Raw genomic sequence first — 27,906 nt, forward strand, 5'->3', positions numbered from 1 at the left:
ACCACAGCATCCAGTGCCTGAAACACACCACACTCAGGTCTGCCAACCACGTTAGTTCTAGTAAAGCTGAAATGTCTTCCATGTTATTTCCTACCTTTCTAGATTTCCCTAAATATCACCGTCCCGTATCAATTTTATGAGAAGAAAAAGAAAAGCACAGAAACTCTGAGTACAAAGTCGATTTCACTGCATACTGGGCCAGGGGGAAGGCTTAACATTCTCATACAATTTGTTCCACCTAAATTAAATTCCATGGAAACAGTAAAGCAAACAGCCTATCCACCAAAAGTCACTCTAATTAAATAATTTTAAGAATTATTCTACTCCTGGACGCAAAACAAATGATCCCTTCTTTTGCTTTGACCCACTCTCAAAGTACATTTTAAACAGATTTTTTTTTTCAAATAAAGTAAGGTAAAAGTCTGAATAAATTATAAGATTAAAAAAAAAACAATTTTCTTGAAACTAAAGACTATGAAATTCATATGCATTTTATCTTGTCAATGGAGCTTTGGATCTTTTTTTAAAAACCTGAATTTAGATTCAAAGGTTCAAAAGCCTAAAGATCTATTGGTGACTGACAATTATCTTAATGCCTTGGAAAGTAGCTACAAACATTTATTATTTAAATGTCCCCTCCAAAAATCAGGTATGGTGTTATAATGTATTAAGACGGGGACTTTATCTATTGCTAATGTCACCACACTTACGACAGAGGACTAATGATCTGAGCTGGATCTGTCTGGAAAGCCTCGGTCTTGTCTGTGAATCTGTCCTGAAGGCTTCTGTCCTGTCTAACCTCCACAGTTCCTGCTAAGGAAGGGGGCAGTCCTCCCCAGGTGCAACACTTACGAACCGCAATATCCATCATGGCAAGATAGGCATAAAAGTGCAGTAAGTGGCAATCATGTTGGTGGCAATCAACAGCAGTCTAATTGGACTAAAGACCGACTCGGTAGGAGGGAAACCATGCCTGGGACTAGAAAGCTAGGCAGCTTTCCTACAACTAGTGAGTGAGTTCATGGACTTCAGAAAAAATAGGAAAATATAGCCTCTCCCAGGGATGAGCCCCTTATTGGTTGCAGAATGGTCAGATACCATTGAAACCAAATACACAAACAATACCAGGCTCAGCATGTGCACACATACTCATTCATATTTAACATATCTAACAATGAAGAAAAAGAGGCTATCAACTTGGGAGTGGAAGGGTTCAAGGGAAGGTAGCTGGGAAGAGTTAGGGAAAAAAAGTGATTATCATTCTATTTCAATTAAAAACATATTAAAATATAAAAATTAAAAATATTAAAAGGCATTGGTGGCTTATGCCTGTAATCTCCAGTACTCAGGAGGCAGGTGGATTTTTGAGTTTGAGGCCAGCCTGGTCTACAGAGCAACCTTCCAGGACAACCAGAGCTACACAAAGGAAATCCTAGCTCAAACAAAACAACAAAGATTAAAAGAAATAGGGCCTTAAAAGAAACAGATGATAAGGCATGAGCCCTCCTTCCTTGATAATGGAATCAAGTTCTTTGTAGAGGAAGCTTAAAAGGTTATATGCCCAAGTTCTTCTGCCCTTTTGCTTTCTATCCTTTGAGGTCACACAATGAAAATCCTCACAAGATACCCTAATTCTAAACTTCCTAGCTCTCAAAACGGTACAAACATAAATTACCCAGTCCTGGGTATTCTAATTCCAGCAGCACAATGCAGACTAACAGAAAGCCCTTAAATATTCTTTCAATAAGAGATAATGTCACTGCTTCTAGCAACCAGTCCCTGTGATGTTCACAAACTTTCCTTTCGTTCAAATATAATTCTCTGTCTGTCTGTCTGTCTGCTTATGTTAGGTTCATGTGTGTATGGAGGCCAAAGAAATCTTCCTCAGTCACTATCTTATTTTTTTCAGACAGGGACTCTTACTGAACCTGGGTCTAACTGCCTGGCTAAATAACAGAGAGTCACAGGAACCTGTCTGTCCCTGCCTCCCCAGAGCTGGAGGTACAGATCAAGCCGCAGCACCTAGACTCTTTCCTTCCTTCAGATGTAAGTGCTGGGGTCCGAACTCAGCCCTCACACTTTCACAGGAAGCACTACTGACTGAGCCTTCTATCCAGCTGTGAACACAAAACTCTAAACTTGGTAGTTTTTCCAAAAAATAACCAAGTTACTATTATTAAATGTAAACAATTTTTACTGTCCCCAAATAAAACAATTTGTTCAAAGGCATACTGTTAATTAGAAGCAAAACCAGAGTTTAGAGAGTATATTTCATTTGAAATAGAAGGTGCTTTGTTATTCAACACTAGTATTACTTCAAAAACAAGATTAAAGAATTACTAAAATGTTCAAATATTGAGATATTGATAAGACGTGAACCAGTGAGATGGACCACTCAGCCAATAAAGGGAAGTTCCCCCAAGTCTAAGGACTTGAGTCCAATCCTTGAACCCATATGGCAGAAACAGAGAATGGACTCTTAAATGTTGCCCTCTGACCACCACAGGCCACAAACACCTACACACGCATGCATGCACGCATGCACGCAAATAAAATTAAGTGGAAAAAACTCCATGAGCTGTTCATGAAGTACCATTCTTACAAATACCTACTTCAGCCATCTCCTCTTCTTCCTCCTCTTCTGAAGTTACTTCTTCAGTTGTCCCATTCTGAAACAGAGAAAGAAGGTGCTAACACTACACAGAGTATATCAGAAAGCTGGCCACTATTAGCCACTGTCACTACAGTCCCACAAGCAGAGCTTAAAGAATTTCAAGTCAATCCAATGTAGCAGATACCTTAAGAATAAACAAAGGCAATCAAATATAAAGGAAACTTAAAAGCTAAAGATAACCTAATTTTAATTTTTCTACTTCTATGTTCTGTTCATAATAAATGCTCCAAATTATTCTTTCCTTATCTACCCATTTAATGATCCCCCCCCCCAAAAAAAACCTTAATTTTTCTATAAATTCACCTGCCTTGCATTTTAAATGGTGAGCTGTTATAAGGAAATAGATACTCGAGAGTAACTGCAGAGCCAGTCTATCTACTATGGAACACCTCTCCTAAGGCAGAGCTTACTACTCATCCACACAGCAGTCATGTGAGATTTTAGGAGGTGTCTTCATATACAGTCTCTTGCCAGAGCAAAGTCTGCCATCTCTCAATATGGAAATGTATCTGTATTCATAAAGGTAGGTTTAGTTTGGGACCCAGAATATCTAAAATATCAAGAAACTAAGACTCTAAAATATCAAGAAACTAAACTAAGAAACTAATATCAAAACAGACCACCAGGATCTCAGTCTTCTCAAGGCATCTGTTCTTAGATGCTCTGAGAGCACAAGTCTTAACAACAAAACACAATCATTAACTCTTCATTATCATTAACTCTTCACAATCAGTGAGCTGGAAAATCTGTGCAGATACATACAGCGTAAGCTTAGGCTTGTTTTAAAATCTGAATCTCTCTAAACACTTACTCCTTTCCTGAAGACAAAGTAAGAGAAGGAAGCAGTTCCCAAAATTATTGTGGTTCACCCTTTTCTGCATTTCTACTCCAGGTTATTTTTGATATCTTTCCAAAAACAGAAAGAAAACAGCTCCCAACCAGTCCCATGGTCCCACATACAAGTCTGAGTGCATCAAGGGTGAAAAGCATCGTTGAAACGCTAATTTCAGAACCTGTCCCAGAGAATCTCTCTTCAAATGCATTTTAATGCAAGAGTTAGAGACCATTACAGAAAATCACAACCAATCAAAACACAAAGAATAAGTGGGCTGGTAGTGTCCAGCCCCAACTGATATAACAACACAACTCCTACATCTAAGGCTCAGGGTCACAGCAGATGGGCAGTAAGATTTTAAGAGCCAGAGTAAGGAAAAAGAAGTTCGCTGGGAGATTTTGGCCTCCTAGAAATATCATAGACACTACACTACACCCATGAAGTCTAACCACAGTTATCTAAATAAGATGTGAACAAGAATGACACCGGTAAGAATGCTAACACAGAAGGGGGCTGGGCAACAATCAGAGAAATAGTCCTCCCCAAAGGAGAGCACACCAGCAGGTTAACTAAGTCCACATGGTCAGCCCTGAAAAACATATACACACGTTACATTATATGGACTGAAGACGGAGAGAGGGAGGGTGTTTGTGTGCGTGCGTGCGTGCGTGCGTGCGTGCGTGCGTGCGGGCTTGTGTGTGTGTGTTAACTGAAGAAATAGAGGTCATGAATTTGAAAGACAGAAAGACTAGTACTTTGGAGGTGTTCAAGGGAGATGGGTAACAATATAATTATATTTTAATTTTTTTTTTTTTTTTAGGAGCCATGATCTTTTATTGGGGGAGGGTTCATCAATCCTTCTTGGCTGCCGCCTTCCTCATGGCTGCCAACACGTTGCTCAGCTCCTCCGGCTTTCTCTTGGCGCGGATGTGCGTGCCCACCCTCTTCTTGATGAACTTGAGTGCGCGCTTGTCCTTGGACACTTTGAGCAGCGCTCGCTCGTAGGGTAGGGCGCAAAGCTGCAGACCTCCCGGATCATGTCCCGCACGAACTTGGTGTGCTTGGTGAGGCGCCCATGGCGCCGGCTGTGTCTCGGCTTGCTGACGTTCTTCGTCACTTTGTGGCCCTTGTTGAGGCCCACGGCCATAGGGTAACGAAGGGCCATAGCTGCTGCTCTCCGATAGCGACCAGGACAGAAAGCTATATTTTAATTTTTAAAAGTTAAGTTTTTTAAAAAAGCATTTTTAGGGCTGGAGAGATGGCTCAGTGGTTTAAGAGCACTGATTGCTCTTCAAGAGGTTCTGAGTTCAATTCCCAGCAACCACATGGTGGCTCACAACCATCTGTAATGGGATCTGATGTCCTCTGCTGGTGTGTCTGAAGAGAACCATGGTAATGTACTCATGCATAAAGTAAATAAATAAATACCTTAATAAAAAAAAAAAAAACATTTTTAGGTGATTCTGAGATGCAGCTCTAGCCTATGTCTGTGACCATCAAACTAGTCCCTGCCTAACATTTTATAAATGAGAAAGCTGAGCAATACCCTTCTCCAAAGGATAAGTAATTTGACAAAAACACAAAGCCAATTGGACTCATGGAATCCTAAGGCCTTCATTTCAGCATGCAGGCCGTTCTTTTCAAAAGCTCACTGAAAAAAGCAGGCACAGTGGTTCTTGCCTGTGATCCTAGCACTCAAGAAGCCTGCAGCCACAGACACAGAGTAGATGGAGCCTATGCTTGCTAAAAAGGTTTAGAGAAAACCACAGGAGAATAATGGGATGAACTTCTGTAAAGTCCTAATTATTTTAAGGTTCACTCTTTTTTATAAGAACCCTATAAAGAAAGACTAATGGCCTCTCAATCTAGTACCCTGATGGGTACTAGAACCAAAGAGAAAAGGAAAAATCTTTTTATTATAACTCAACACAAGAGTGGAATTTCCTGACACACTCTGGAGTTGGAAACCCCTTAAGCTCCAGCCTCCAACTTTAGCAGAACACAGGTACACACACTGGACAGCAGAGAAAAGTATCCTACAGACATCTCTGTCAAAAACTGGTACTGATGTCATACCTTTCCTACAAACAAGCAAATGACCAAGTAGCATGAACAGAAAACAGATCCTGAAGGTGCCACACAGGAAAGCCACACAAGTGGCCTGAAGCACAACTGGTAAAGAAGACAGAACTAAAATCTACCTGGAATCACTGGCACTGTGGAGAAGCTACTGCACCCAAAAGACAAGAATAAGTAACTATAAAAAGTACAAGACAGTTCCAGGAAAGAAGAAACATTTGAAGAAAAACAGTAAAAGGAAAAAAGAACCCAATTGTTTCCTCTGAACAAAGCATTTATAATGAGGACAACCAAAATGAGACACAGCTATGAAGAGAGGAAGCCTGAGGAATTACAAACAAGAGCATCCAGGGACCTGGAAGGCAGGAACACACAGGCTCCTATAGACTTTTGTTACATAATTCACGAATTATCTTGAGTATCTACACTGTTGGCCAATCACACCCAGGAAAAACAAGACGGACTTTAAGTTCAGGATATATTGTAAGTAAAAAACAAAACCATAGACATTCTAGAAAATAAAACCTGAACAGATAGAAAAATTAAACATTTTTCTCATCATCTTTCTTTAGGCTCCACTAAATTACAAAAGAATGAACACTGTATAAGTACAAAAATTTGAAAAACAAAAGGAATGGGCATATGAGGAGCACAAATACCATTCTCATGAGATGACTGTAAACAGGAGCTGTCATCAATGAAGCTCACAAGGAAAGGTGTAGGTCAGGGGACAGTAGTGACCAAGGAGATCTGCAAAAAGTACCCTGAATTCAGAGGCTCCAGACTCACTGCAACAGGAACAGCAAGCAGGACAGAAACCTACAGACTAACCAACACACACCACGCAGCTCTCAAATGCTCTGCATTCCCCATCTCCGAAGTAGAACCCAGGAGATTATCTGTCAGACAAACGTCATCTTCAGAGAAACTGGATCCATGGATTACATTGTACTAGCAAGTGGAAAAGCAGGGGAGGAGTGGTTGGGAATCCACATGAACGCCCCCCCCCCAAAGCTATCAGGTGACAAGTCTTGGCTACAAGGAACTCCAAATCATTTATTTGGTACAAAAGAAGAAAGGTATGCTAAAAAAAAAAAAAAAAATCAAAATATGAATGAGTAAAGATAGCACACAAAAATACTTGACGACAGGCTTTACAATAAATATATACAACAAGACATGGTAAAACTGAGAAAACACACAGCAAATAAGAAATACAGATGCTAACGAGGGCAAAGTGCCAAGATCAGCTGCTTTATGATTCTGTCCCATTTATGCGACCCGTACAGAGGGCTCTGAAGAAGGGACAGTCAGAAAAGTCTCGGAAGCTCAGGTTCATATTCAGAACCTGGAGCTGACTCTCTCCTCCAGATGAGTTGCACCACCAGGCTTAAAGCCTAGGATGTCACTATGAACCTGAGCTGGCTTGAAGAATGTGTCAGGTCACAAACCAGGGGACCCACTCCAGGTTTAAGCCTTAAGAATCTCCAGCAACTTAAGCTGGACACTGGTGGATATCTGAGTTCGAGGCCAGCCTAATCTACAGAGTGAGTTGCCAAACAGCCAGGGCTACACAGAGAAACCCTGTCTTGGGGGAAAAAAATGCCCAGCAACTTCCCCTTTTGTATTCTTGAAGAGTTCTGACTGACCTCTAAGGAAACAGAAGCCTTATGAAGCAGCCCTAGAGGATGTACATGTACAGGAAAAAAAAAGCCATGTAAAGAAATGCTAAAGATGCCAGATACACGAGGAGTGGGAAAAAAGAAAATAAGCAGCAGCAGCCATCCTTGGACACTTGAGAGAGTTGTTTAGGATAAAGATCACACTAGTTGGGGCTGGAGAGATGGCTCAGTGGTTAAGAGCACTGACTGCTCTTCCAGAGGTCCTGAGTTCAAATCCCAGCAACCACATGGTGGCTCACAACCATCTGTAATGAGATCTGATGCCCTCTTCTGGTGTGTCTGAAGACAGCTACAGTGTATTCATATATAATAAATAAATAATTTTAAAAAAAAATATCCTTAGGGCTGGAGAGATGGCTCAGCGGTTAAGAGCACTGACTGCTCTTCCAGAGGTCCCGAGTTCAAATCCCAGCAACCACATGGTGGCTGACAACCACCCATAAGGAGATCCGATGCCCTCTTCTGGTGTGTAGTGTGTTTCAAAAGAAGTCTTAAAGATGGCTCAGTAAATTAAAGAGACTTGCTGCTATGCCTAACCATCTGAGTTGAATCCTTCAGTTCTTAAGAGTCTCAAGGTGAGGCAGAAGCAGGCGGATTTCTGAGTTTGAGAGTTCGAGGCTAGCCTGGTCTACAGAGTGAGTTCCAGGACAGCCAGGGCTACACAGAGAAACCCTGTCTCAAAAAAAAAAAAAAAAAAAAAAGATCACACTAGTTGTCAACGGCATACTATCTTGAATGTGCCACCATCTGATTGCACATAACAGCCACCAAATGCAACCAACAGACACTACTTAGCTAAAGCCTAACTAATCCATCCAATAGCAAGAATTAGTATTTTAAGGCATTAAGATTTTTGAGACAGCCGGGCGGTGGTGGCCCACGCCTTTAATCCCAGCATTTGGGAGGCAGAGGCAGGAGGATCTCTGAGATCGAGAGTTTTAGGGCAGCCTGGTCTACAGAGTGAGTTCCAGGACAGCCAGGGCTACACAGAGAAACCCTGTCTCAAAAACCCAAAAAAAAAAAAAAGATTTTTGAGACAGGGTCTCACTCTAGAGCTGCAACTGGTTACAAATTCAAGAGCTCTGCCTGTCTCTACTTGTCAAGTGTCTACTTAAAGGTGAGCTTATGGGGTTCTGAGACTGGGTCTTCATTTGTAGGACAGGCTTGCCTCACATTCATCCTGCCTCAGCCTCCTAGGTGCTAAGATTAAAAACATGTGCCACCACATCTAGCCCTAAGCCATTAAGTTCTAAGAAATGGGGTAAACATATAATAAAAACAAAACTTCGGGGTAAAGAGATGGCTCAGTGGTTAAGAGCACTCGCTGCTCTTGTAGAAAGCTAGGGTTTGATTGCTAGCCCCTAATGGCAGCTCACAACCATCCATTTCCAGGAATCCCAACAGATTCTCCATTATATGCATATGGTACACATACATGTAGGCAAAACACTCATACACATGTTTATTAAAACCTTAAAAGTTATTGACCATGTGAAATAGCAAAAAAGTTGACAGAACAGCAAGATTTTAAAAGAAAAAGAGAAAAAGTAAAATGGCTCAGTGGACAAAGATGCTTGCTGCCAAGCCTGACCTCGTGGGTTTGATCCTGTGACTCAGATGGTAGAGAGAACCAATCCCTCCAAACTGTTCTCTGACCGCCATGGAAGTGCCATCCATGTGCATACCAACACACACATACACACACACACACACACACACACACACACACACACACACAAAAGACAATAAAATTAAGAAAAAGAATATAATACAATAGATGTAAAGACTCAAACTAAGAGGTCTACACTCTAAAAGCAGCCAGGCATGATGATACAACCTGTAATTCTAGCATTCAGGATATAGAGACAAGAGAACCAACAGCCTCAGCTACATATGGTTTTGGAGGTCTGAAGTAGACAAGACCTTGTCTCCAAAAAGCAAAACAAAATTGAAAAGCCCAATTAATAAACTCCAAACAAACAAAATGGAAAAGCAAAGTTAACACACAAAAATATATATCAAAGTTCAAGACTTAAATTTTAAAAGGGATATCCTTCCTTAACGTCCAGCACAATGGAAGAAAAAAGTCCCTAAGTTCAGGCCACTGTTGCAGTTCATTTCACCAAACAAACACAAATTCCCTGAAGCTTCCAAAGAAAAATCATGCATAAATAAGATTCCGGACGGCATCAGCTTCAGCAACACCACTGGGTAGAAGACAATAGCATAGTATTTGAAATCTTAGGCAAAAATGTCAGCCTAGCTTTATTATTCAAACACAGAACAAACACAACAACAGCTGATCCTGTGGCCCCACAACTCCCACGTACGGCAGGCACTGTGCACTGCTTTTAGAACACCTGCGGGGCTGCCACACCACTCTGGTTACTTCGTACTCTGACCAGTGAGAAGTGGTCAGAGACTAGGAGGATGACAACAAGAACCACATTTGAAACCAGTGTGTGCTTGTTCTAACGCCAACTCTGAACCAGATTTTTCAAACGCTAACTCAGAAAATATGCCATTTCTTCATGCTTTGGCTTTTATCTGATAGTGTAATAAATAGAGACAAACAAAAAAAAGAAAGCCAACAGAGATGACATGAGACCCAGGAATCAATAGATTCACTCTAGGAGAGCAGAAAAGAAAAATCTCGAGGTGACAACTGCAGATAGTCCAGAGAACTCACAAAGACTAACGCAGAAGAGCCAGGGACCCCAAAGACAGAGGATCCTAGAAAGGGAACTTGACGTTTATAAACTGAGAAGTATTACTATAAAAAGGACCCTGAGAAGTAAAAGATGGCACAGGTATGGAAATGCAGTAACAGAAAACATGGCTCCCCAAAGTCCTCATAGCAAACTGATTGCTAATGACTAACAATGCTTTAGAAACAGTGGGTTTAATTAAGTAGGTAGTTTATATGAGAGCTAAATCCTCATTTATTGTAATAAAAAATCAGTTAACTAATAGCTAATTAGATAAGTCTAAAAATCATGAGTGATTGCTGAATTGGTGGAAATTTCCATGGCTTAGGGAGAGCTAACTTTGCACTAGATCTTAAGAAGCACAAACAGACTTATGGACATGGTATGCCAAAGGAAGGTAATTGACTAAACAACCAAACAAGGAAGAAACACAGATATCAGAAATTTTAACAAAAATCAAAACGGAGGTGTCAGGGAGCAACACTCACCTATCACAGTAAAATACAAACAACTCGAAGAAACAAAAAAGGCTGTTAGCACCTAAAGCAAGGCAATTTACTAGGAACACAAAACTGACTTCCAAATAGGCTGTATAATAATTTTAAAGTATCCTAGTTTGACTTTCAATTAAGACAATTGATTCAGCTCTTCAACACTAGAGAATGTTTACTTTACCTGACCCATGGGTAGTGGTTGATCTAGCATCTCAACATCCAGGTGCTTAGGAAGGTTATATAATCTGCAGAGGTCACATATCAACCACTTCAATTGCTGACGGAGCTACAAAACACATTTCAGTAAATAAGCATTATGTTAGAGTTCTCAGAAGACACTGAATAACACTACAACTACTGTTAATCAATCCAGAAGGAAAGGAAATCATGCTCCTGCTCAACTGCAGCCTACGGCTGGAGCTAGTCTCTGTCTGATACATGGTAGAGCTGCCGGTAGAAGGGAATTGCTATTTTAAAAAGTTACTACAGCGAAGTATGTCCTTACAACATGGTATCTAGCAGGTAACACCAACAAAAAGGCACAGAAGGAAGGGTCAGACATTGCCTAGTGTCTAGTTGCTAACTAAGAAACTTGCAGCTATAGACAACAGAACATTAATGCATTCAGAAAGTGTTTCGTATGGATTATAAAATTACATTTGCAACAGTTAGATTTGTTTAAAACTATAAGGCAAGTGTGACCTAGTAGACTTAGCCTGAAATAAATAACCTGATATATCTAAACCCTGGCTTCAGTCTCTGCCATCTGCAAAACAGGGAAATGACGGCTGTCTCATGACAGTAAGGAGTAACTCAAAATTAAGCTTCCCCAAAAGAAAAGAAAAAAATTATTAGCAAAACTGAATTATTAGAATATTAGAATAGCTCTTTAAATTTCCATTTTAAATGTTTGTAGGTATATTTACTTTAAGGAAGTAAACAAGGAAAACTGTGGAAACATACTTTTCATTATTTAGAAGTTTTCCTCAACATAGAAGATAAGCAATACTTAAGGCTCAGATGGGAGCTGATAAGGCAACTTACTTCACTGGGCAGGGACAGTTAGCTCAGTGTCTCTAATCAAGAAAAGACATGAAGAAGAAGCCGGTTTATGGAGGACTAAGAAAACAGACACAGGATTAAAATGGATTAAATCCAGCAAAGAACAAGCCCTTCCGAAGTGGATGAAGGACCAAGTGCACTAAACTAGATCAAACAAATGACCTCATGCTCATAGGGAACCAAAGGGCCCACCTCTGTGGATGTGTGTAGGTACGTCATGAGATGAGACAGGGTGACCAGGACACAGCCCTGACCTCGGGTCCTGTCACAGGACTGCTATAAGTGATAGCAGTCTGATGGCTCCATACTAAGCAACAGGAAAAACAGGGAGTTCCAGAAGTTTAACTTTTAACACTCTCCTCCTCTTCAGGGACTGTGGAAGAAACTAAGATCACAGGGAGGGTCTACACTATTTAGAAGATAAATAGACAAGTCTTTGGTACTTACTAGAGTTTATGGTTTTGGGAACAGAAGTATAAAAAAGAACTAAGTTCCCAGGCACAGATGACCAGTACCATCGCTTCATTTTCATAGAGAGTTAGTGAGGGAAAACACTGGAGACAAATGGAACTGATATGCACATCCCTGGCACATCTAATCAAGATCCCCAAGAGGACCAGTAACGCTTTAAGTATATGGGTTTCAAACTCTGAAGATAAATTCTGGCTAGAGATATACATTTAGGGATCTCTGTAATAATGACTTAAGTAATGAGAGTAAATGAGCTTGCACAGAGAAAACACAGAATAAAAAGATAATAAAGAAACATGCCAAGGAAGAACATCTCAGAGGAGACCAAGAGGAGACAGTAGGAATAGTGGTCTCATAGAGGTCCCACTAGGTTATCAATTAACACAGGACACAGACACCCTTGGCTTGTAATGCACATCACTTATCACAGAGCTTCAGGGAAGCCAATCAATATTCTTATTTTTCTGTGTTCTGTTAACAGCTTCCTACAATTATGGGAAGGCGGATGCAAGCACAGCTGGGCCATCACTAATATGCAATACTGTATACAGAAGAGGGCAGATTATACAATAGTCTACGCCTTGTTTTTACTTGTATCTTCCAATGTCCTACGTGTACTACGGGGAAAAGGTTGGCTGCATTCTTTTTTTTTACCACATCGGAGTATTCAACTATACATCTTTAGAAGTTAAACAGCTCTTTATTATGGGCATTAAGTAATACATGTTGATGGAACAATATTTGAACCATGGAAAAATCCTTTTGAGTACTAAAAAGGAGCCACTGGACTAGACAGCTAAGAAATGTCTATACAACAGCAGATTCTCTACTATAGTAAGTAAATTAAAAAGTTAAAACAACTATTCTCTCTAGAGCCAGATTATGAGAAATTGACAGAGGCTATCTACAACAGTGAAAACATGTCTTTCCTTCATGTAAATGGACTTACTTTATATAATTAGGTCCAATGTAAGTTCTAGTCCCTTTAACTTGACACAAGTGGGTTTTTTGTTGTTGTTTTTGTTTATTTTTTGTTTTTTTCATAGTATCAGGGATTATGCCTTGGACTCTGCACAAGGTAGGTGAGCATTCTCCAACTAAGTTAATAGTTTCAACTGTCTCTTCACTTCTGAGACAGGATCTCAATCTGTTGACCAGTCTGGCCTTGACCTTGCAATCTCTGTGCCTTAACTCCTAACCCCAAAATAGCAAGATTATGGGCCTGTGCCAGCAGGCCTAACTCATAAGCAATTTAAGGAGAAACAGCTAGCTAGAGGCTATATGTCTGTCTCTCTTCTCCATCACCAGTCTGCTGCAGATGAAACATGAACCTGTCTGGCCTTTAATTATCTCCAATGTTCATAGTTCTTAAGATCTGGATTCTTTTACAAACTTCTGAAACTTATATTCTTCATTGTTTTAGAAATTTTTTACACTTAAGGAGGTTGAGAGAGTGGGGGATTACATGTGCCATGACACGGTGTAGCGGTCAGAGGACAACTGTAGGAGGCAGTTCTCTCCTCCTTCTATGTGGGTCCTGGAGATTGAACTGGGTCATCAATCTTGTAGGCAACTACCTTCATCTGCTGAGCCATTTCAACAGCCCCAGTGTTCTTAATTTTAAGAACATGTTTAAACCATCTATAATTTATAGACAAGACAAAGAGTTAATGATTCTAACTTCCCTAAATGGTCAGTTCTAAAATTATCTATAGAAAGAGTCTTCCTTCTTGGGTTAAAACACCAGCTATACTTATTTTAAATTGTCATTTGCATGGCTGTTTCTAAATTTCTATTGCCTGCTGGTCTAGTTCCAATAGTTACTATTTTATTTCATCTACTATTGGGGCAAACTTTTTACCTTTCTAAATTTTTGTATTTTATTATTTATTTTTGAGTCATTCTGACAATACCAGAAACAAATATGTTGACTGTCTGCCATGGTAACAAAGCCTGTAATTCCAGTACTGGAAAGGCTGAGGCAAGAGGCTTGCAAGTTCCAGGACAGCCTGAACTACACAGCAAGACCCTGTCTTTAAAAGCCAAAATAAATAAAACATTTTCTGTGACACTGCATTGAATTTATAAATATAAGGACATAGAGATAAGTGGCATTGGTAACATCCAGACATCTGCCTGTCCATAGTATCTAAGTCTTTAAATTCTGTGAGGCAAAATTTTGTTGTTTTCTTCATGTAAGTCTTCCACATTTAAATTTATTCCTAAGTGTTTAATTTGTTGCAATCATCAATAAACTATCATTGTATCTTCTACTTGGTAATAAGCATCATCTGAGATACTATAGATCTTTATAAAATAAACTTCAACAAATCAATTTAATTGTTTTTCTCCAGCTTATTCCTTTGCAGTTTATAGGAGTTTAAGAGGAGTATTTTTTAAAAATGATTACATCTACAAAGAACAATTATTTTCCATAAGAATTTAATAACATGAAAAAACACAGTAAGTTCAAAGGGGATATAAGACTACAGACTATGACTCCAACTATTTAAAAACATATGAAACAGTATATGCATTTTGCTAACAAAGAAAAACCTGCAGAAAATATCCATTATGTCTACAGTGGTTATATTAGGCAGAAAATTATAGGAAAGTTAGATGTCCTCTCTAGGATGTTAGATGTTTTCTCACAATGGGGTTTATAACCAAAGAATAAAACATTTTAATATTTAAAAAAATGAAAGAATACTTTTTACAAGATTTTTATTTTTAACTGTGTGTAGATTGTACACCTGAGTACAGTGCCTACAGGGACAGAGACATCAATTCCCAGAGCTATAGTCACAGGCACTCATAAGCTGTTGGAACTTGGGTGCTGGAAACTGACCTCAGGTCCTCTGTAAGAGCAGCAAGTGTTCTAAACTTCTGAGCCATCTCTCCAGCCTGGAAAGATACATCTCTTTACACAGCAGCCCCCCTTTAACAAAGAGATAAACACTGTTTTCCAGGGTTAATCAAGGTCCACATATACTAACTGGAAGTAAACAATGTTTACAGTTATTTAACATGGAGCCCATTGTCACTGGTTCTACTTTACTAGTTCTATTAATCTCTTACTGTGCAATGTCCTGAGAAATCATGTTTATTATATAGAGTTCAGAGCTATCTACAAATCTAGGCTTCTACTGGGAGCCTTAGAATTTATTCACAGGGGGATGACTATGGATCCAAAACAAACCAACAAACCAGCCTTTTTAAAATAAATTTGGCTTTTACTACAAACTTGTGGGTCCTTAACAGCAAAGGAATTCCCTAACATGAACACTGATGCTAGGTTGGAGAGACAGTTCAGTGGTTAAGGGCACTGCCTGTTCTTCCAGAGGTCCTGAGTTCAATTCCCAGCAACCACATGGTGGCTCACAACTATCTGTAATGGGATCTGATGCTCTCTTCTGGTGTGTCTGAAGACAGCTACAGTGTACTCATATAAATAAAATAAATAAATCTTTTTTAAAAATGTTGTTTTTGTTTTGTTTTTTTTAAATCCTGATGCTATCCCTATGTTACCTCCCTTAACATCTACACTGGCCTTTCTCTCCCCTTTGTCCTTTCTCACCTCACCCGACAGTCTTACCAAAAAATGTTTGCTTTGTTTAATGGTTAGAATGAAGGAAAAAAAGAGAACCTCAAGTCCTAATGTAATTAGAATGTACATGTAGAAAGAGGGAAATGGATTTCACAAGGTCTCTAGCCTTGCCAAAACTGTCATTATTAACCATGCTGTAACAACCTATATTACGATCTAAAAAGGGATGAAAAATTATCAGGAAAAGGAAATAAATTTTAGTATGGAGTAAATTTTAGTATGATAAATTTTTCATCACTGCTTAATATTTAATTCTCCTGTCTAAGACCATGAGAAGGAAAGAGGAAAAGTGTGGTTCATCTCCTTACCGAACTGTTGTTCTTAGTATCTTCTAAGCGTTCCAGAACTGATGTCAGATTTGGGTCATCAGAGTCCACAAACCATATTGGTGAAGAAGATGGGTACGATTCCTGTTACAGAGACAGCTACGTGAAATATATTTACAAATAGACTAACCCGGAAATGCAATTAAAACCCTACCACTAAATGGCAGGTGATTATGATCCATGCAAAATTCACCAAAGGAAGAAAAGCGACATTGAAATTCATGTGTAGAGTGACCAGATTCCTCTGTGGAATTTAAAAATTAAAATTGCTAAGTTTAACAACTTAATCTTGCATAGTCCATGTTATTATACAATCTGTAAGTCTAAAAGCAGACAACAGAACTTTACCCAATGAGCAAAATGATTAAAACGAAATATACCTTAAGAGTTGCTTTGATCTAAGGGGAGGAAATGTATTAAAGTGCCACTGAAGACTTGCAACAACATATCTATCATGACCTGAATTTTCTAGCTTTTACCTTTTTCCAGAGCTTTAAAATATGGAATCATGATAATCTCTCAAAGTGAAAAGGTAAATTAAAAAGAAAATCCCAACTTTAAAATTCAGTCTACAGATTTTGAACAGTAGCTTTGCCTTTTAATAACATTACATTTCTAACTAGATACCTAGTTCTGAATTATAAAACTAATCCAAGGAACATGTCTCCAAATCTTCACATATGCTAAACACTACTTTTCAAGACCCTCTACTCAGAGGGTTTGAGCCTTCAATGTCAAATAATTATAGAAGCTTCTTCAATGTTTTCTTTTCCTTCACCTGTATAAAATTTACTACATTGAGCCAGGCTTAGGGGTGGCCACCTCAAAGGCTGGGTAGAAAGTCCATGAGTTTGAGGCCAGTTTAGGACAGACATAAAATCCCTATCTCAAAAAGTAGGCTGTTAAGTGGGCTGGAGAGATGGATTGGTGGTTAAGAACATGCACTGTTCTTTCAGCAAACCTGAGTTCAATTCACCACAGCACCCACGTCAGCTGGCTCACAACTTAACTCCAGCGTTAGGGGATATGAAACCTCTAGACTTGCACTCATCATGTATAATACCCTCACTCATATACATACATACATACATACATACATATATACATACATACAAACAAACAAACATACATAAAAATATCAAAGGGATGACTAATCTATTTGCTTTTCCATTCCTTCTTAGACTGTAACAATGAATGTAGTTTATTTCTTCATTTTTTTTTTCTTTTGGTTTTTTTTTGAGACATGGTCTCAATCTGTTCACTCAAATTTGCACATCCTCCTACCTTAGCCTCCCAAGTTCTAGGATTACTGGCTGGCTTCAGAATATAATTTCATAGAAAACAGACACATTAAATAAGATTACCTTCATTTGATCTTGCCTAATCATTTTCTTAATGATGATAGTTTCTTCTACCTGTTTTGTTTTTGGGGATCTGAGGATCAAACATAAGGTCATGCCCAGGCACACACTCTACCATTGAACTGTATCAGAAATCCTTCACAACTGCTTTTTAAATATAACAGGTGCAGAATGAACAGCAGCACAGGGCTAATCCTTAATTCAGATTTCACCTGCCACAGAGGCCGTGGGCTTCTGAGTTAGCCTTTCTCCTAATACAGATGTTTACAACATTTATTTGAAGACATTATCAATGGTATTCTCAAACACTCTACCAGGAAACCTCTAAATTGGCCCCAATTAATTCTCATGTCTTGGTATCACACCCTTGTAAAAATCCCCTTCCTTTGACTAAGCCACTTATGTCTAAATGCAGCAAAAGTACCAACACCACTTCAGAAATCAAGTTACAAAAAAATTAACATCTGTCTTGCTTATCTCCTTGTCTTGGAAATAATCCTGATGATGAAAATCAGATGCCACCAATGGAGAGCTCTCCATAGCAAGAAGTTGAAAAAGAACTCTAAAAATTAAACCAAGGTTCTGAGATTAGGCCAACATCCAGAGAAGGATCCTGGCAACAACTAAGATTAGAGACCTTGGAGGCAGATCTCTCCCTTTCCATCCTTCCAACCACTGTAGCCTCCACCAACACTTTCCTGCACTGGGAAAGACTACATCCAAGGTACGTAAGTGGTACACAGACTCCGATCCACAGAAACCAAGAGTAACGTTTGTTCTTAAAGGTTCTAAGTTTAGGAGGCGGAAGCCATGGCTCAGTGGGTAAAGAGTACATGCTGCTCTTGCAGAGGAGCAGGTTCAGAGCCCAGCACCCACATGGCAGCTCACCACCAGCTGTCACTCCAGTTCCAGGGAACCCAACCACTTCTGGCTTCTGTAGGCTCCTGCACACATGGTACATATAACTCATGCAACCAAACACATACCCATTTTTTTTTTTTTAAGTTCTAATGGTTTAGCAGTAAAGAATTAATTGCTATTACTGGGGACCCAGATTTGGTGCTCACAAATACCTGTAACTCAAGCTCTAGGGGATTTGATGCCCTCTTCTGACCTTTATAGGCGCTGCACACATGTGTGCACAGTCATACATGCAGTCAAAACACCTATATACATAAGATAAATTAAGTAAAATAAGTTTCTAAGTTTGCTACAAAGAAATACATCTATCGCTAGTCAAACATGATAGAATTACAATATCCTATCATACAAAGTACTACTGAGAAATGCTATTGTTTTAAATGTTTTAATTTTTAATGATAAATATCAAAAGTATAACTGATAAAAATGAAGTTTCCTTAGGCCTGTGATATATTTAAGAGTTTAAGTAAGTCCTGATTCCAAAGATATTGAGAACTGCTACTTTCCAGCTTCTCTCCTGCCAAATCCCCTAGCCTTTCTTCCTTGGAAAAAACACCTCCTTTTCTCCATTCTACATTAACCTACATGCTCCACTGGGGCTGGTTTTGATACCTCCCTCTCTTAACACAAAACCTGACCAAGAACTGTGATGTAACACCATGACCAAAAGCAACTTGGGGAGGAAGGGTTCATATGAATTACATATCCTGAGTCATAGTTCACTGAAAGAAACCAAGGCAGGAACTCAGACAGAACAAGAGAACCTGGGAGCAGGAGCTGAGGCGGAGGATATGGAGGGGTGGCTGCATACTGGCTTGCTCAGTCTGCTTCCTTATAGGACCACCAGCCCAGGATGGTAACACCCACGATGGGCTGGGCCCTTCTCAATCTATCACTGAGAATGTGCCCTACAGGCTTGCCTACAGCTCTATCTTCTGTTGGCATTTACTCAATTGAGGTTTCCTCCTCAGATGACTACCCTGTGTCAAACTAACCAGAACACATTCTAACCATTCCCGATGATGAGCTGTCGGGTGGGGGAAGCCACAAAGATCTGGGTCTTCTCTCTGACTGTTTTGTTGGGGAACAATTGGGGTCACAGGTATAATTCTGGCTATCGTGGAATAATCAGCATTCATCTTAACCCTAACAGAGAGAATTCATAAAGTCAAACTTCTGCTCAGAGGGCTGTAGATAACTTACCTCCTGCCATTACTGTGGTGAATGCGCATTCATTATACAATGTTAACATTTTTACCCATCTGATAAAGCTGGACTGAAAGGAAAAGTTTCTATATAGTACAATATAATTTGTTCTACCTTCAGAAACCAAATCAGCAACAAGAATTAAAAGGAACCAACCACCTAAAGGAAAATTTCCAAGGACATTTCCTATATGCACTAGGATTCCATCTACTGAAGCTCAAAGTGCTACTTAAAATAGGAAAATAGGCCGGGCGGTGGTGGCACACACCTTTAATCCCAGCACTTGGGAGGCAGAGACAGGCGGATTTCTGAGTTCAAGGCCAGCCTGGTCTACAGAGTGAGTTCCAGGACAGCCAGGGCTACATAGAGAAACTCTATCTCGAAAAACCTAAAAAAAAAAAAAAAAAAAAGAAAGGAAGAAAGAAATTGATCTGAATCAACTAGGCTACAAACTCCCCTGGATGGCTTCAGTAGTTCTGATTAATTCTCTTTAGAAGCTACTAGAGACCACAATTACAAAAGCCTTGGGGTAGGGGTAAGCCTTGTTCTGTTTCTCTCCTGTCATGTTTTATATTTGGCACTCTGTCTCTACCCCCTCCCTCAATTACCTGACACTTATTTAACACTACCCCTTCCCAGGTCTAAGTTTAACACTCCCACCCTGCAGTCACCCCCAAAACTTACTAAGGTATACCATCATTCATAAGATGGAAACCTAAGTCTCTTCATAATCCTATTTCTCTCAAGAAAGTGCATTAAAATGGAGATGGAGAAGGACAGATAACCACAAGGAATCTGACCCTTTATTATTAGCTGGTCAAATAAATGAAAACAGTGAGTCTTTCTGATCTGAAAGTACCATTTAGGAGCCTAACACAACTGCGCTGATACTTCCAACAGCTTCTTCATGAATTCAATTTGGAAAGGTAATCTGTCATGGGAGAATAAGCTAAACAAAGGTCCTTAGGCTCTGTGGTCACTTTGTTCATTATTTCCTTTGTACAACTTCAGCTGAATGACATTGTATCAGTATACAGACTAGAAAAACAAAACATGAAGTTAGCAGTATTGCCTTATTTGTCATGAAAAGATGTTACAAAGCAGATAATTTATTTCCTTCCTTTGTAGCTCGCTCTTGCATACACTAGGCAAGGTGGAGTACTCTACCACTGAACTATCCAGCTCAAAGTATTTTTAAAGTAAAGGTTATCACTTTCCCATTTGTACATTCTAATACAATAGTGTTGATAAGAAGCTTTCCAGTAACATTCCAGGGCAAAAGGAGACTGTTTTATGGAAAACAATGAAAGAAATGATTTAAGATCTTAAATATTAAGTAATGCTTAAAGCTCTCCCTCCCAGATTCAGTGTTAGTATTTGTTAATTTAATACCTTGCTTATGAGAGAGGTGTTTTTAGTAATAAAGAATAGAAACTAGCTAAACAAAAAGCATTTTATTAAAACTAGCCTGACAATCATTCATTAAGAAATATTTATGGGCCGGGCGGTGGTGGCGCACACCTTTAATCCCAGCACTTGGGAGGCAGAGGCAGGCAGATTTCTGAGTTCGAGGCAGGCAGATTTCTGAGTTCGAGGCCAGCCTGGCCTACAGAGTGAGTTCCAGGACAGCTAGGGCTATACAGAGAAACCCTGTCTCGAAAAAACACACACACACACACACACACACAAAAGAAATATTTATGTATGCAAGTAACAAAGAATAAAGTTTCAATTTCATACCAATTTATACTTTCTGTGGAGTTTTTGTTTTTGTTTTTTTTACTCTAAAACAGCAATTTAGTACCAAGAGTTCCCAGATGTTCCTGGTTATGTGATACACACAGAGGGGAGACAGGAGGAATAGGAGTTTCATTTACAAAGCAAGTTCAAGGCCAGCATGAACTACAATACATGAGACCCTCAATAAAGAAGTGGGGAGGACTCGGGGATGGACAGCTCAGTTGGTAAAGTCTGCAAGGAAAGCCCGAGAGCCTGAATTTGAGTCTCAGTTCATATAGTCCAGTGCTGGGGAGACAGCAACTAGCCAGCTACCAAGGCCAATTATCTGGCCTCATAGTAGTGAAAAAAACTTAAAAAAAAAAAAAAAAGGTAAAAGACCAGGAAGATGGCTCAGCAGGTAGAACTGTTTATCACGAATGTCTAGCCACCTGAGTGTAGACCTCCCAAGACTCAAGAAAGTTCATTGTCTATATATTCCAAGCCCAGTACTCCTCTGGCAAAATGGGAGGTAAAAACAGGAGAATAAGCCTGAAGATGGCCAGCTAGACCTTGCCTCAAAAAAGGCAGAAGACAAGAACAGTGGAGATTGACCTCTGACCTATACACACACATTACGACTGATGCTAACCATATGATGAACATGACACACGAACATAAAAATAAATAAATATTCTAAAAACCCAAGGTATATAACTCCTAAGTATAAATACTCAAGGTTGGCCTCTGGTCTTCCTTATACACATGTATGAGTGAGCGCATGTGTGTGTGTGTGTGTGTGCGCACACACAAACGAGAGAGAGAGGAGAGAGAGGAGAGAGAGAGAGAGAGAGAGAGAGAGAGAGAGAGAGACTGAGAGTTTTTGTGTACAAGGGGGGAGGGGTTGTGTGTACAAGGACCAGGGAGATGGCTCAGACTCTAAAGTACTTACTACACAAGCCTGACAACCTGAGCTCATTTTTTCAGAATCCGTGTTTAAAAAAGAAAGGCAGGCATGGTGGCACATTCTATTAAGCCAAACACCAAGGAGGTAATGGCAGGCAGATGCCTGGGCCCACTGGCTGGCCACCTAATTGATGAGCCCCAGGTCAATGAAACACCTCTCAAAGGAAAAAAAGTAGATGACTCCTGAAAAAGACCACCTAAAGCTGACCTCTACCTGTACCCACAAACACATGCATGTACCCACATGAACATGCACACACTCTCTGTCTTTTAAAATTCCAACAAGTCTATACAAGAAGGAATGGAGCCAACACAGTGGACTATGATCCCAGCACTCTCAAGATAGTCATGAAGTTTCAGGGCCAGCTTGGTTTGCATAGTTAAGTTTCAAGCCAGCCAAGGCAATAGAGAGAGATTCTATCACAACATCCCTTTATCCCCCCCCCGCCAAGGAGTAATGGAACTGCTATCATTAAGTATTTTTAAATGACTAAAAGAAAGCCACATATTAGCTCCCAAAATGGCCATACTGGTTATTAAAATAAGCTGTTGTTTTGCTTTGGAGTGTGATTATAACAACTGGATGTTAATGAGGACTGGCAACCAGGCCTGTTTACTGAAATGGAAAAAGCAATACGTAAGTTTATATAACAGATAATCTTTCATGAGTCCACAGAAAACAGGAAATAAAGACTCCATGAGGTTCATATTCGAGAGTATGACAAATTTATAAAACGGGATGAAAAAAAAAAAAAAAAACAACAAAACAGCCCAACTTCCCTAGCCTAGGAAGATGAGCACTTAAGTTGTAGTTTTGCCTCTGACGCTAGCCTTCCTACATAGCTAAACTACAGATGTCCTATCAAATCTTTAGTGACCTTTTAAGCATTTCTTTACTGCCCATGATACTTTGAGAAATTCTTACCAGCTATCTTTCAAGGTAGAGAAAAGTCTCTTCTAATAGAACTAGAGCAGTGGCCATATAGCCAATAGAACAAGTATGAACAGAATGCAAGGCACAAATTTATAATTATACAATATTCTACCACCATTACAACTAACTTCAAGAAAAGATAATCAGAATTATGAGTGAACATGAAAGAAAAAAAAAAGCAACAATCACGAGAACTAAAAGGAGGAAGGGGAAACATTATCATGGACTGCATATGACCACGAAAGCCTTGACGGGCAGTCAACCATGGAAAAGGCAGGCTAGGACAGGGCAAAGTCAAGAAGCAGGAGCTCATTCCTGCTGATAAAGAAGGTTAAGAAGAAAAGTAGGCACAGTGTCCTCAGAGGATTATTCACAACTGGCTCACAAGTACCATGTCATTCAGATGCTTCTTGGTAGCTTGGTAACCTGGTGTATAGAGTGCTCAATAAATACTGCTGTGTAAAGAGGAAAAGTTAAAGAACGGGTCATGCTCACTACAACTTTTTGCAAAATAACAAATCACAAACCTAGTAGATGGGGTACTTGTATGTGAATTCCAACATTTTCCCCTTGCTATTTCCCTTCTGAGCAAATTACACCTATAAAGCAGGCCCTATTCATCATCAAAACATATTTTTAAAGTATACCTTTTATACTCATATATTGAAATCTTTATAGAAAACACTGTATGTCTGGACTACACTTCTACAACAAAACTAGCATACACTCCTACTGAGAATCTGTAATGGTCTTCTGATAATGTCTGGTCATACATAACTCATTAGTCAGTCAACTGTAATAATGTCTACTAGCAACACCACTGCACTGGTCCACATCGTCACATCCTTTTCACCCAGTTATCAGGCTTTTCTTACTCCATCCCCATTGCCACCACCTAATCCAGATCATCATTATTCTTTTTTTTTTTTTTTTTTTGAGACAGGGTTTCTCTGTGTAGCCCTGGCTGTCCTGGAACTCACTCTGTAGACCAGGCTGGCCTCGAACTCAGAAATCTGCCTGCCTCTGCCTCCCAAGTGCTGGGATTAAAGGCGTGCACCACCACCGCCCGGCCATCATTATCCTTTGTCGGACCTATCTGTCTCCAAAATGGTTCTCCATGGGATGCTGCTGGCACTTTAAGTCAGATAATTCTTTGACATGGCAGAATGCCTGAACATTATAAAACATTAGCATCTCCTGGTAGTAAATGCCAGCACACCAACGGCATCACCCAACACTCGCTGGAATAACCAAAACCATATACTCCTGCATTTTCTAACACCACACCATTGTAAAGAACTGGAGTTGTGAAAGCAGACAGGTTCTCACCTTACCAACAGAAGGGTGTAGCTCCCAGTCTGCAAACTGAGTGTCCTGTCATTTAGATCAGTTATTCCTTTCCTTCCCATACCTTCAAGTTCTACCTGAATAATAATTCTCCAATTGTCCAGGACAGTCTACCTATAGTCACTTTATACTGATTACTACTTTCTGCCTTCCATATTTGGAAAATCTTTACCAGCCTACAACCCTGGGCTTTTCAAGTCTTAGCATTAACTGTCCACTCCTACGAAATCGTCTTTCTCAAGTGTTTCATTTGGGTGGAGTTTCCTCCGTCTGGAACACCCTTACTTATGCTAGCCTTCCAAATGTGTACTCACCTGTTCAATTACTCAAAGCTTTCTCTGAGGCACACCTTCAGTTCCTGTCTTAGGGCTTCTATTGCTATGATAAAACACCATGACCAAAAGCAAATTGGAAAAGGGGTTCAGGGATGGGAGGGTTGTGGGGGGAGTAGTAACTTCAGCTTACAACTCTCCATTACTGAGGTAAGTCAGGGCAAGACTCAAAGCATAAGTCACAGGGGAGCACTTCTTAGTTTTGGGGGGTTGTTTGTTTGTTTGGTCTTGTTTTGTTGTTGTTTTCCAAGACAGAGTTTCTCTGTGTAGCTCTGGCTCTGGCTGTCCTGGAAACTCTGTTGACCAGGCTGGCCTCCTGCCTCTGCCTCTGTAGTACTGGATTAAAAGCCCAAACCCACCACAGAACCAACTACCCAGGGGTAAACCACCACAATGGGTTGAGCCCTTCTTCGATCATTAATGAAGAAAATGCCCCCCTGTAGGCCAGCCTTTTTTTTTTTTTTTTTTTTTTTTTGGTTTTTCGAGACAGGGTTTCTCTGTGTAGCCCTGGCTGTCCTGGAGCTCACTCTGTAGACCAGGCTGGCCTTGAACTCAGAAATCCGCCTGCCTCTGCCTCCCAAGTGCTGGGATTAAAGGCGTGCGCCACCACTGCCCGTCGAGGCCAATCTTGAGGTGGAATTTTTCTCAATTGAGGTTCCCCCTCTTATTACTCTTTTTCAAGTTGACAGAAAACTAGTCAACACAGTTCCCTACTCAAAATTAGATGCTCCCTTTAGATTTCATAGCATCAAAGTAGTTGTCACAGCTGTATAAAACACTCCAAGAAGTCAGAGTTCTCTGGCACTGGTGGTCTGCCAAGTTCTCAAACACTAGTACCCACAACAGCTTAACAAGACATTCAGAAAGTGAATTCTCTCCTCACTAAAGCACACTCCAGCAGATTTTTCTTTGGCAGATATAGCAGTACCTAATAGTACTAACTACTCATCTTCCCTTGTAGAGTTTGGAACTATGCTAAGGTCAATTATCATAACGTTAATCCCTTTGCAAACTCCCACCACATTTGGGGTTATCTATCGGGTGACTAAACGGAAGGAATCTTAGCCATATAAAAACTAGCACCTTAAGTCCTGTTGAAATAAGGTGTATTCTGCACATGAGAGCAATTCCACAATGAACAGCCAGCCTCATAATGCACTTCGATAGGAAGTGGCGGGAGAGTTCACTTACAATCTGATCTTTTACCAACTGAATGTTTCTAATGAGCTTTTCCCTTAAACAGAAAAGTAACTTTCCACGTGTTTCCCCAGCTTTCTACTCCCACCTCATCTTCCCGGATGCTAAACTGGAAAGCATTGCCCTGCAGGCTTCCGCAAAAGGCACAGGTGGGACAGCTTGCACACTCACCACACCACCTGCCGCGTGGAAGGTTCCATGAGCTTTCCCAAAACACGTTAGCGCAAAGCCAGGTCAGGGCTAAACGATGGTTCACACCATCCCCCGAGGTTGCGTCCTAAACTTTTTCCTTAAATACGTAGTCTTTCAGTGTTCATTTGTCCTCAGAGACTAAAGCACAAATGAGAACTGGTTGAACAAGCAAGGACGAGGGTTTTGAAACCTGATGGGAAAACGAGTAGCTAAAACAAATACTTGAGAGCCTTTCCACCTGGGCGGCTGACAGGAGCCCACGGACGAGCCACGGTCCCCAGAGCAGGCCGGCTGCGGGCGGCCATGGCGACCTCGGGGCCCGACGGGGGCCGCGAGGGGCCAACAGAGCAAAGCCGGCCCGCGCCGTGCTGCGACGCGCCTCCGCCTCCTCCCGGCCAGGCAGCCCGAGCTCCCGGCCGGGCCCAGGGCCCAGCCGCCAACCGGCCGCGCCCGGGACGCCGGGGGTCTCCCGGGCAGGCGCCCTTTGTCCCGGGACTGCGGCGCCCCCGTCCGCCCCCGCCCGGCCCCGAGGGGCTACGACCCGGCGCCTCACCGTGATGTTGCAGTGGAGTGTGAGCGGCGACGGCGGCGAATGCGAGCTGCCGGGCGGCGGCGGCGGCGGCACCAGGAACTGGCAGTGCAGCTCGTCCAGCTTCCAGCTGACGATGCGGAATCGTTCGTGGTTCTTGTCGAAGATGGACGCCAGGAACTTCAGCTCGGCCTTGAGCCCTGACACGGACATCTTCCCCTCATCTCCGGCAGGAGGGGTGAGGAAAGGGAGCCGGGGCCGGGAGCCGCCGTCACGGCCGCGACCGCCCCGCGGGGCCGGCCCGGGCCGCGCTCTCGCGGCTCCGCCTCTCCCCGCCGCCGCGACCCGCGTCCGAGCGCGGCTGGAAAATGGCGAGGAGCGCGAGGCCTCAGCGAGCGTGCGGGCGAGCGTGCGGGAGCCGGGCCGGCTACTGCCTTTGTAACCGACTCCACCCGCAGGAGGCGGTGGCCCCGCGGCTTAAAAGGGCAACAGAGACGCCGCCCCCACCGCCGCCTGGGAGAGGGCTGCCCCCGCCCCGGCGCGCGCCCGCGAGCTCCGTGCGCGCTCCCGCCCGCCCCCTCCTCTCATGACCCAGCCCCCTTCCGCCCGGCGCCGGGGCTCGGCGTCCAGCACCGGCCGCCCGGAGGCTTTGGGCCGGCGGCACCGCACGAGGATGGACCTGAGCCCCTTGCGCGCCTCTGCGCCGGGGCCTCTGGCCAGACACGTGCGCGGCCTATCGCGCCGGCCACGTCGGCTCCGGTAGAAAGCGCACGGGCCCCTGGAGGTAGCTCCTCCGCGTGGTTGTCCGCGGACCACCCACTCACCTGGCCTGGGCGCGGCCGGGATGGGGAGGTGCGGAGTGTGCGCCGAGCAGCTTCACCTCCGTTGCTCTGCGCTGAACCACCCACCACTTTTCTAAGTGTGGCTCCCGAAAGATCCTTCTCACCAGACTTGTGCTCACTCCTTCGCTCCCGTTTGCCGAAGACCATGATGGAGCCTGCCGGCTTCTTCCCAATCATTTCCATCTTTCCCGTAAAATATCGCTATGCTCGCTCTAATGTGGATACTGTGCTTCCTGAGTTTCTGCTGTACTTCCCAGGCTGGACTATGCTTGTTGAAGTCGCAACTCAAATGTGTCAGACTGACCCTTCCTGTCCAACTAAGCTAAAGTAACCATGTAGATACCTTGTATCCCATCCCTAGGTTAACTTGATGCTTCTTTCTGTTTGTTGCTTGTCTCATGTTTCTGACTTCCTTAAATTACAAC

The 27,906-nt window shown here is 41.7% G+C and overlaps 1 protein-coding gene and 1 pseudogene across 2 annotated transcripts in view; both read right to left on the reverse strand.

Moving 5' to 3' along the window:
* The window catches only part of Ube2q2 (ubiquitin conjugating enzyme E2 Q2), a 52,807-nt gene extending 25,955 nt beyond the window's left edge, over nucleotides 1-26,852 (reverse strand). Inside the window, exons 1-4 of one of the 2 annotated variants that reach the window (XM_028781571.1) lie at nucleotides 26,664-26,852; nucleotides 15,921-16,022; nucleotides 10,654-10,758; nucleotides 2,613-2,669 (exon numbers count right to left, since the gene is read on the reverse strand). In XM_028781571.1, coding sequence (XP_028637404.1) covers nucleotides 2,613-2,669; nucleotides 10,654-10,758; nucleotides 15,921-16,022; nucleotides 26,664-26,852 — 453 coding nt within the window. Of the gene's footprint in view, nucleotides 1-2,612; nucleotides 2,670-10,653; nucleotides 10,759-15,920; nucleotides 16,023-26,089; nucleotides 26,170-26,663 lie in introns of those variants that run through there. The other variant, XM_028781572.1, reaches the window with a different exon arrangement.
* Nucleotides 4,310-4,674, reverse strand: LOC114632957 (annotated as a pseudogene).
* Nucleotides 26,853-27,906: the final 1,054 nt, after the last annotated feature.

The sequence above is a fragment of the Grammomys surdaster genome, unplaced genomic scaffold (assembly GCF_004785775.1).
Source record: "Grammomys surdaster isolate TR1022 unplaced genomic scaffold, NIH_TR_1.0 472, whole genome shotgun sequence".
In the NCBI taxonomy this organism is placed as follows: Eukaryota; Metazoa; Chordata; class Mammalia; order Rodentia; family Muridae; genus Grammomys; species Grammomys surdaster.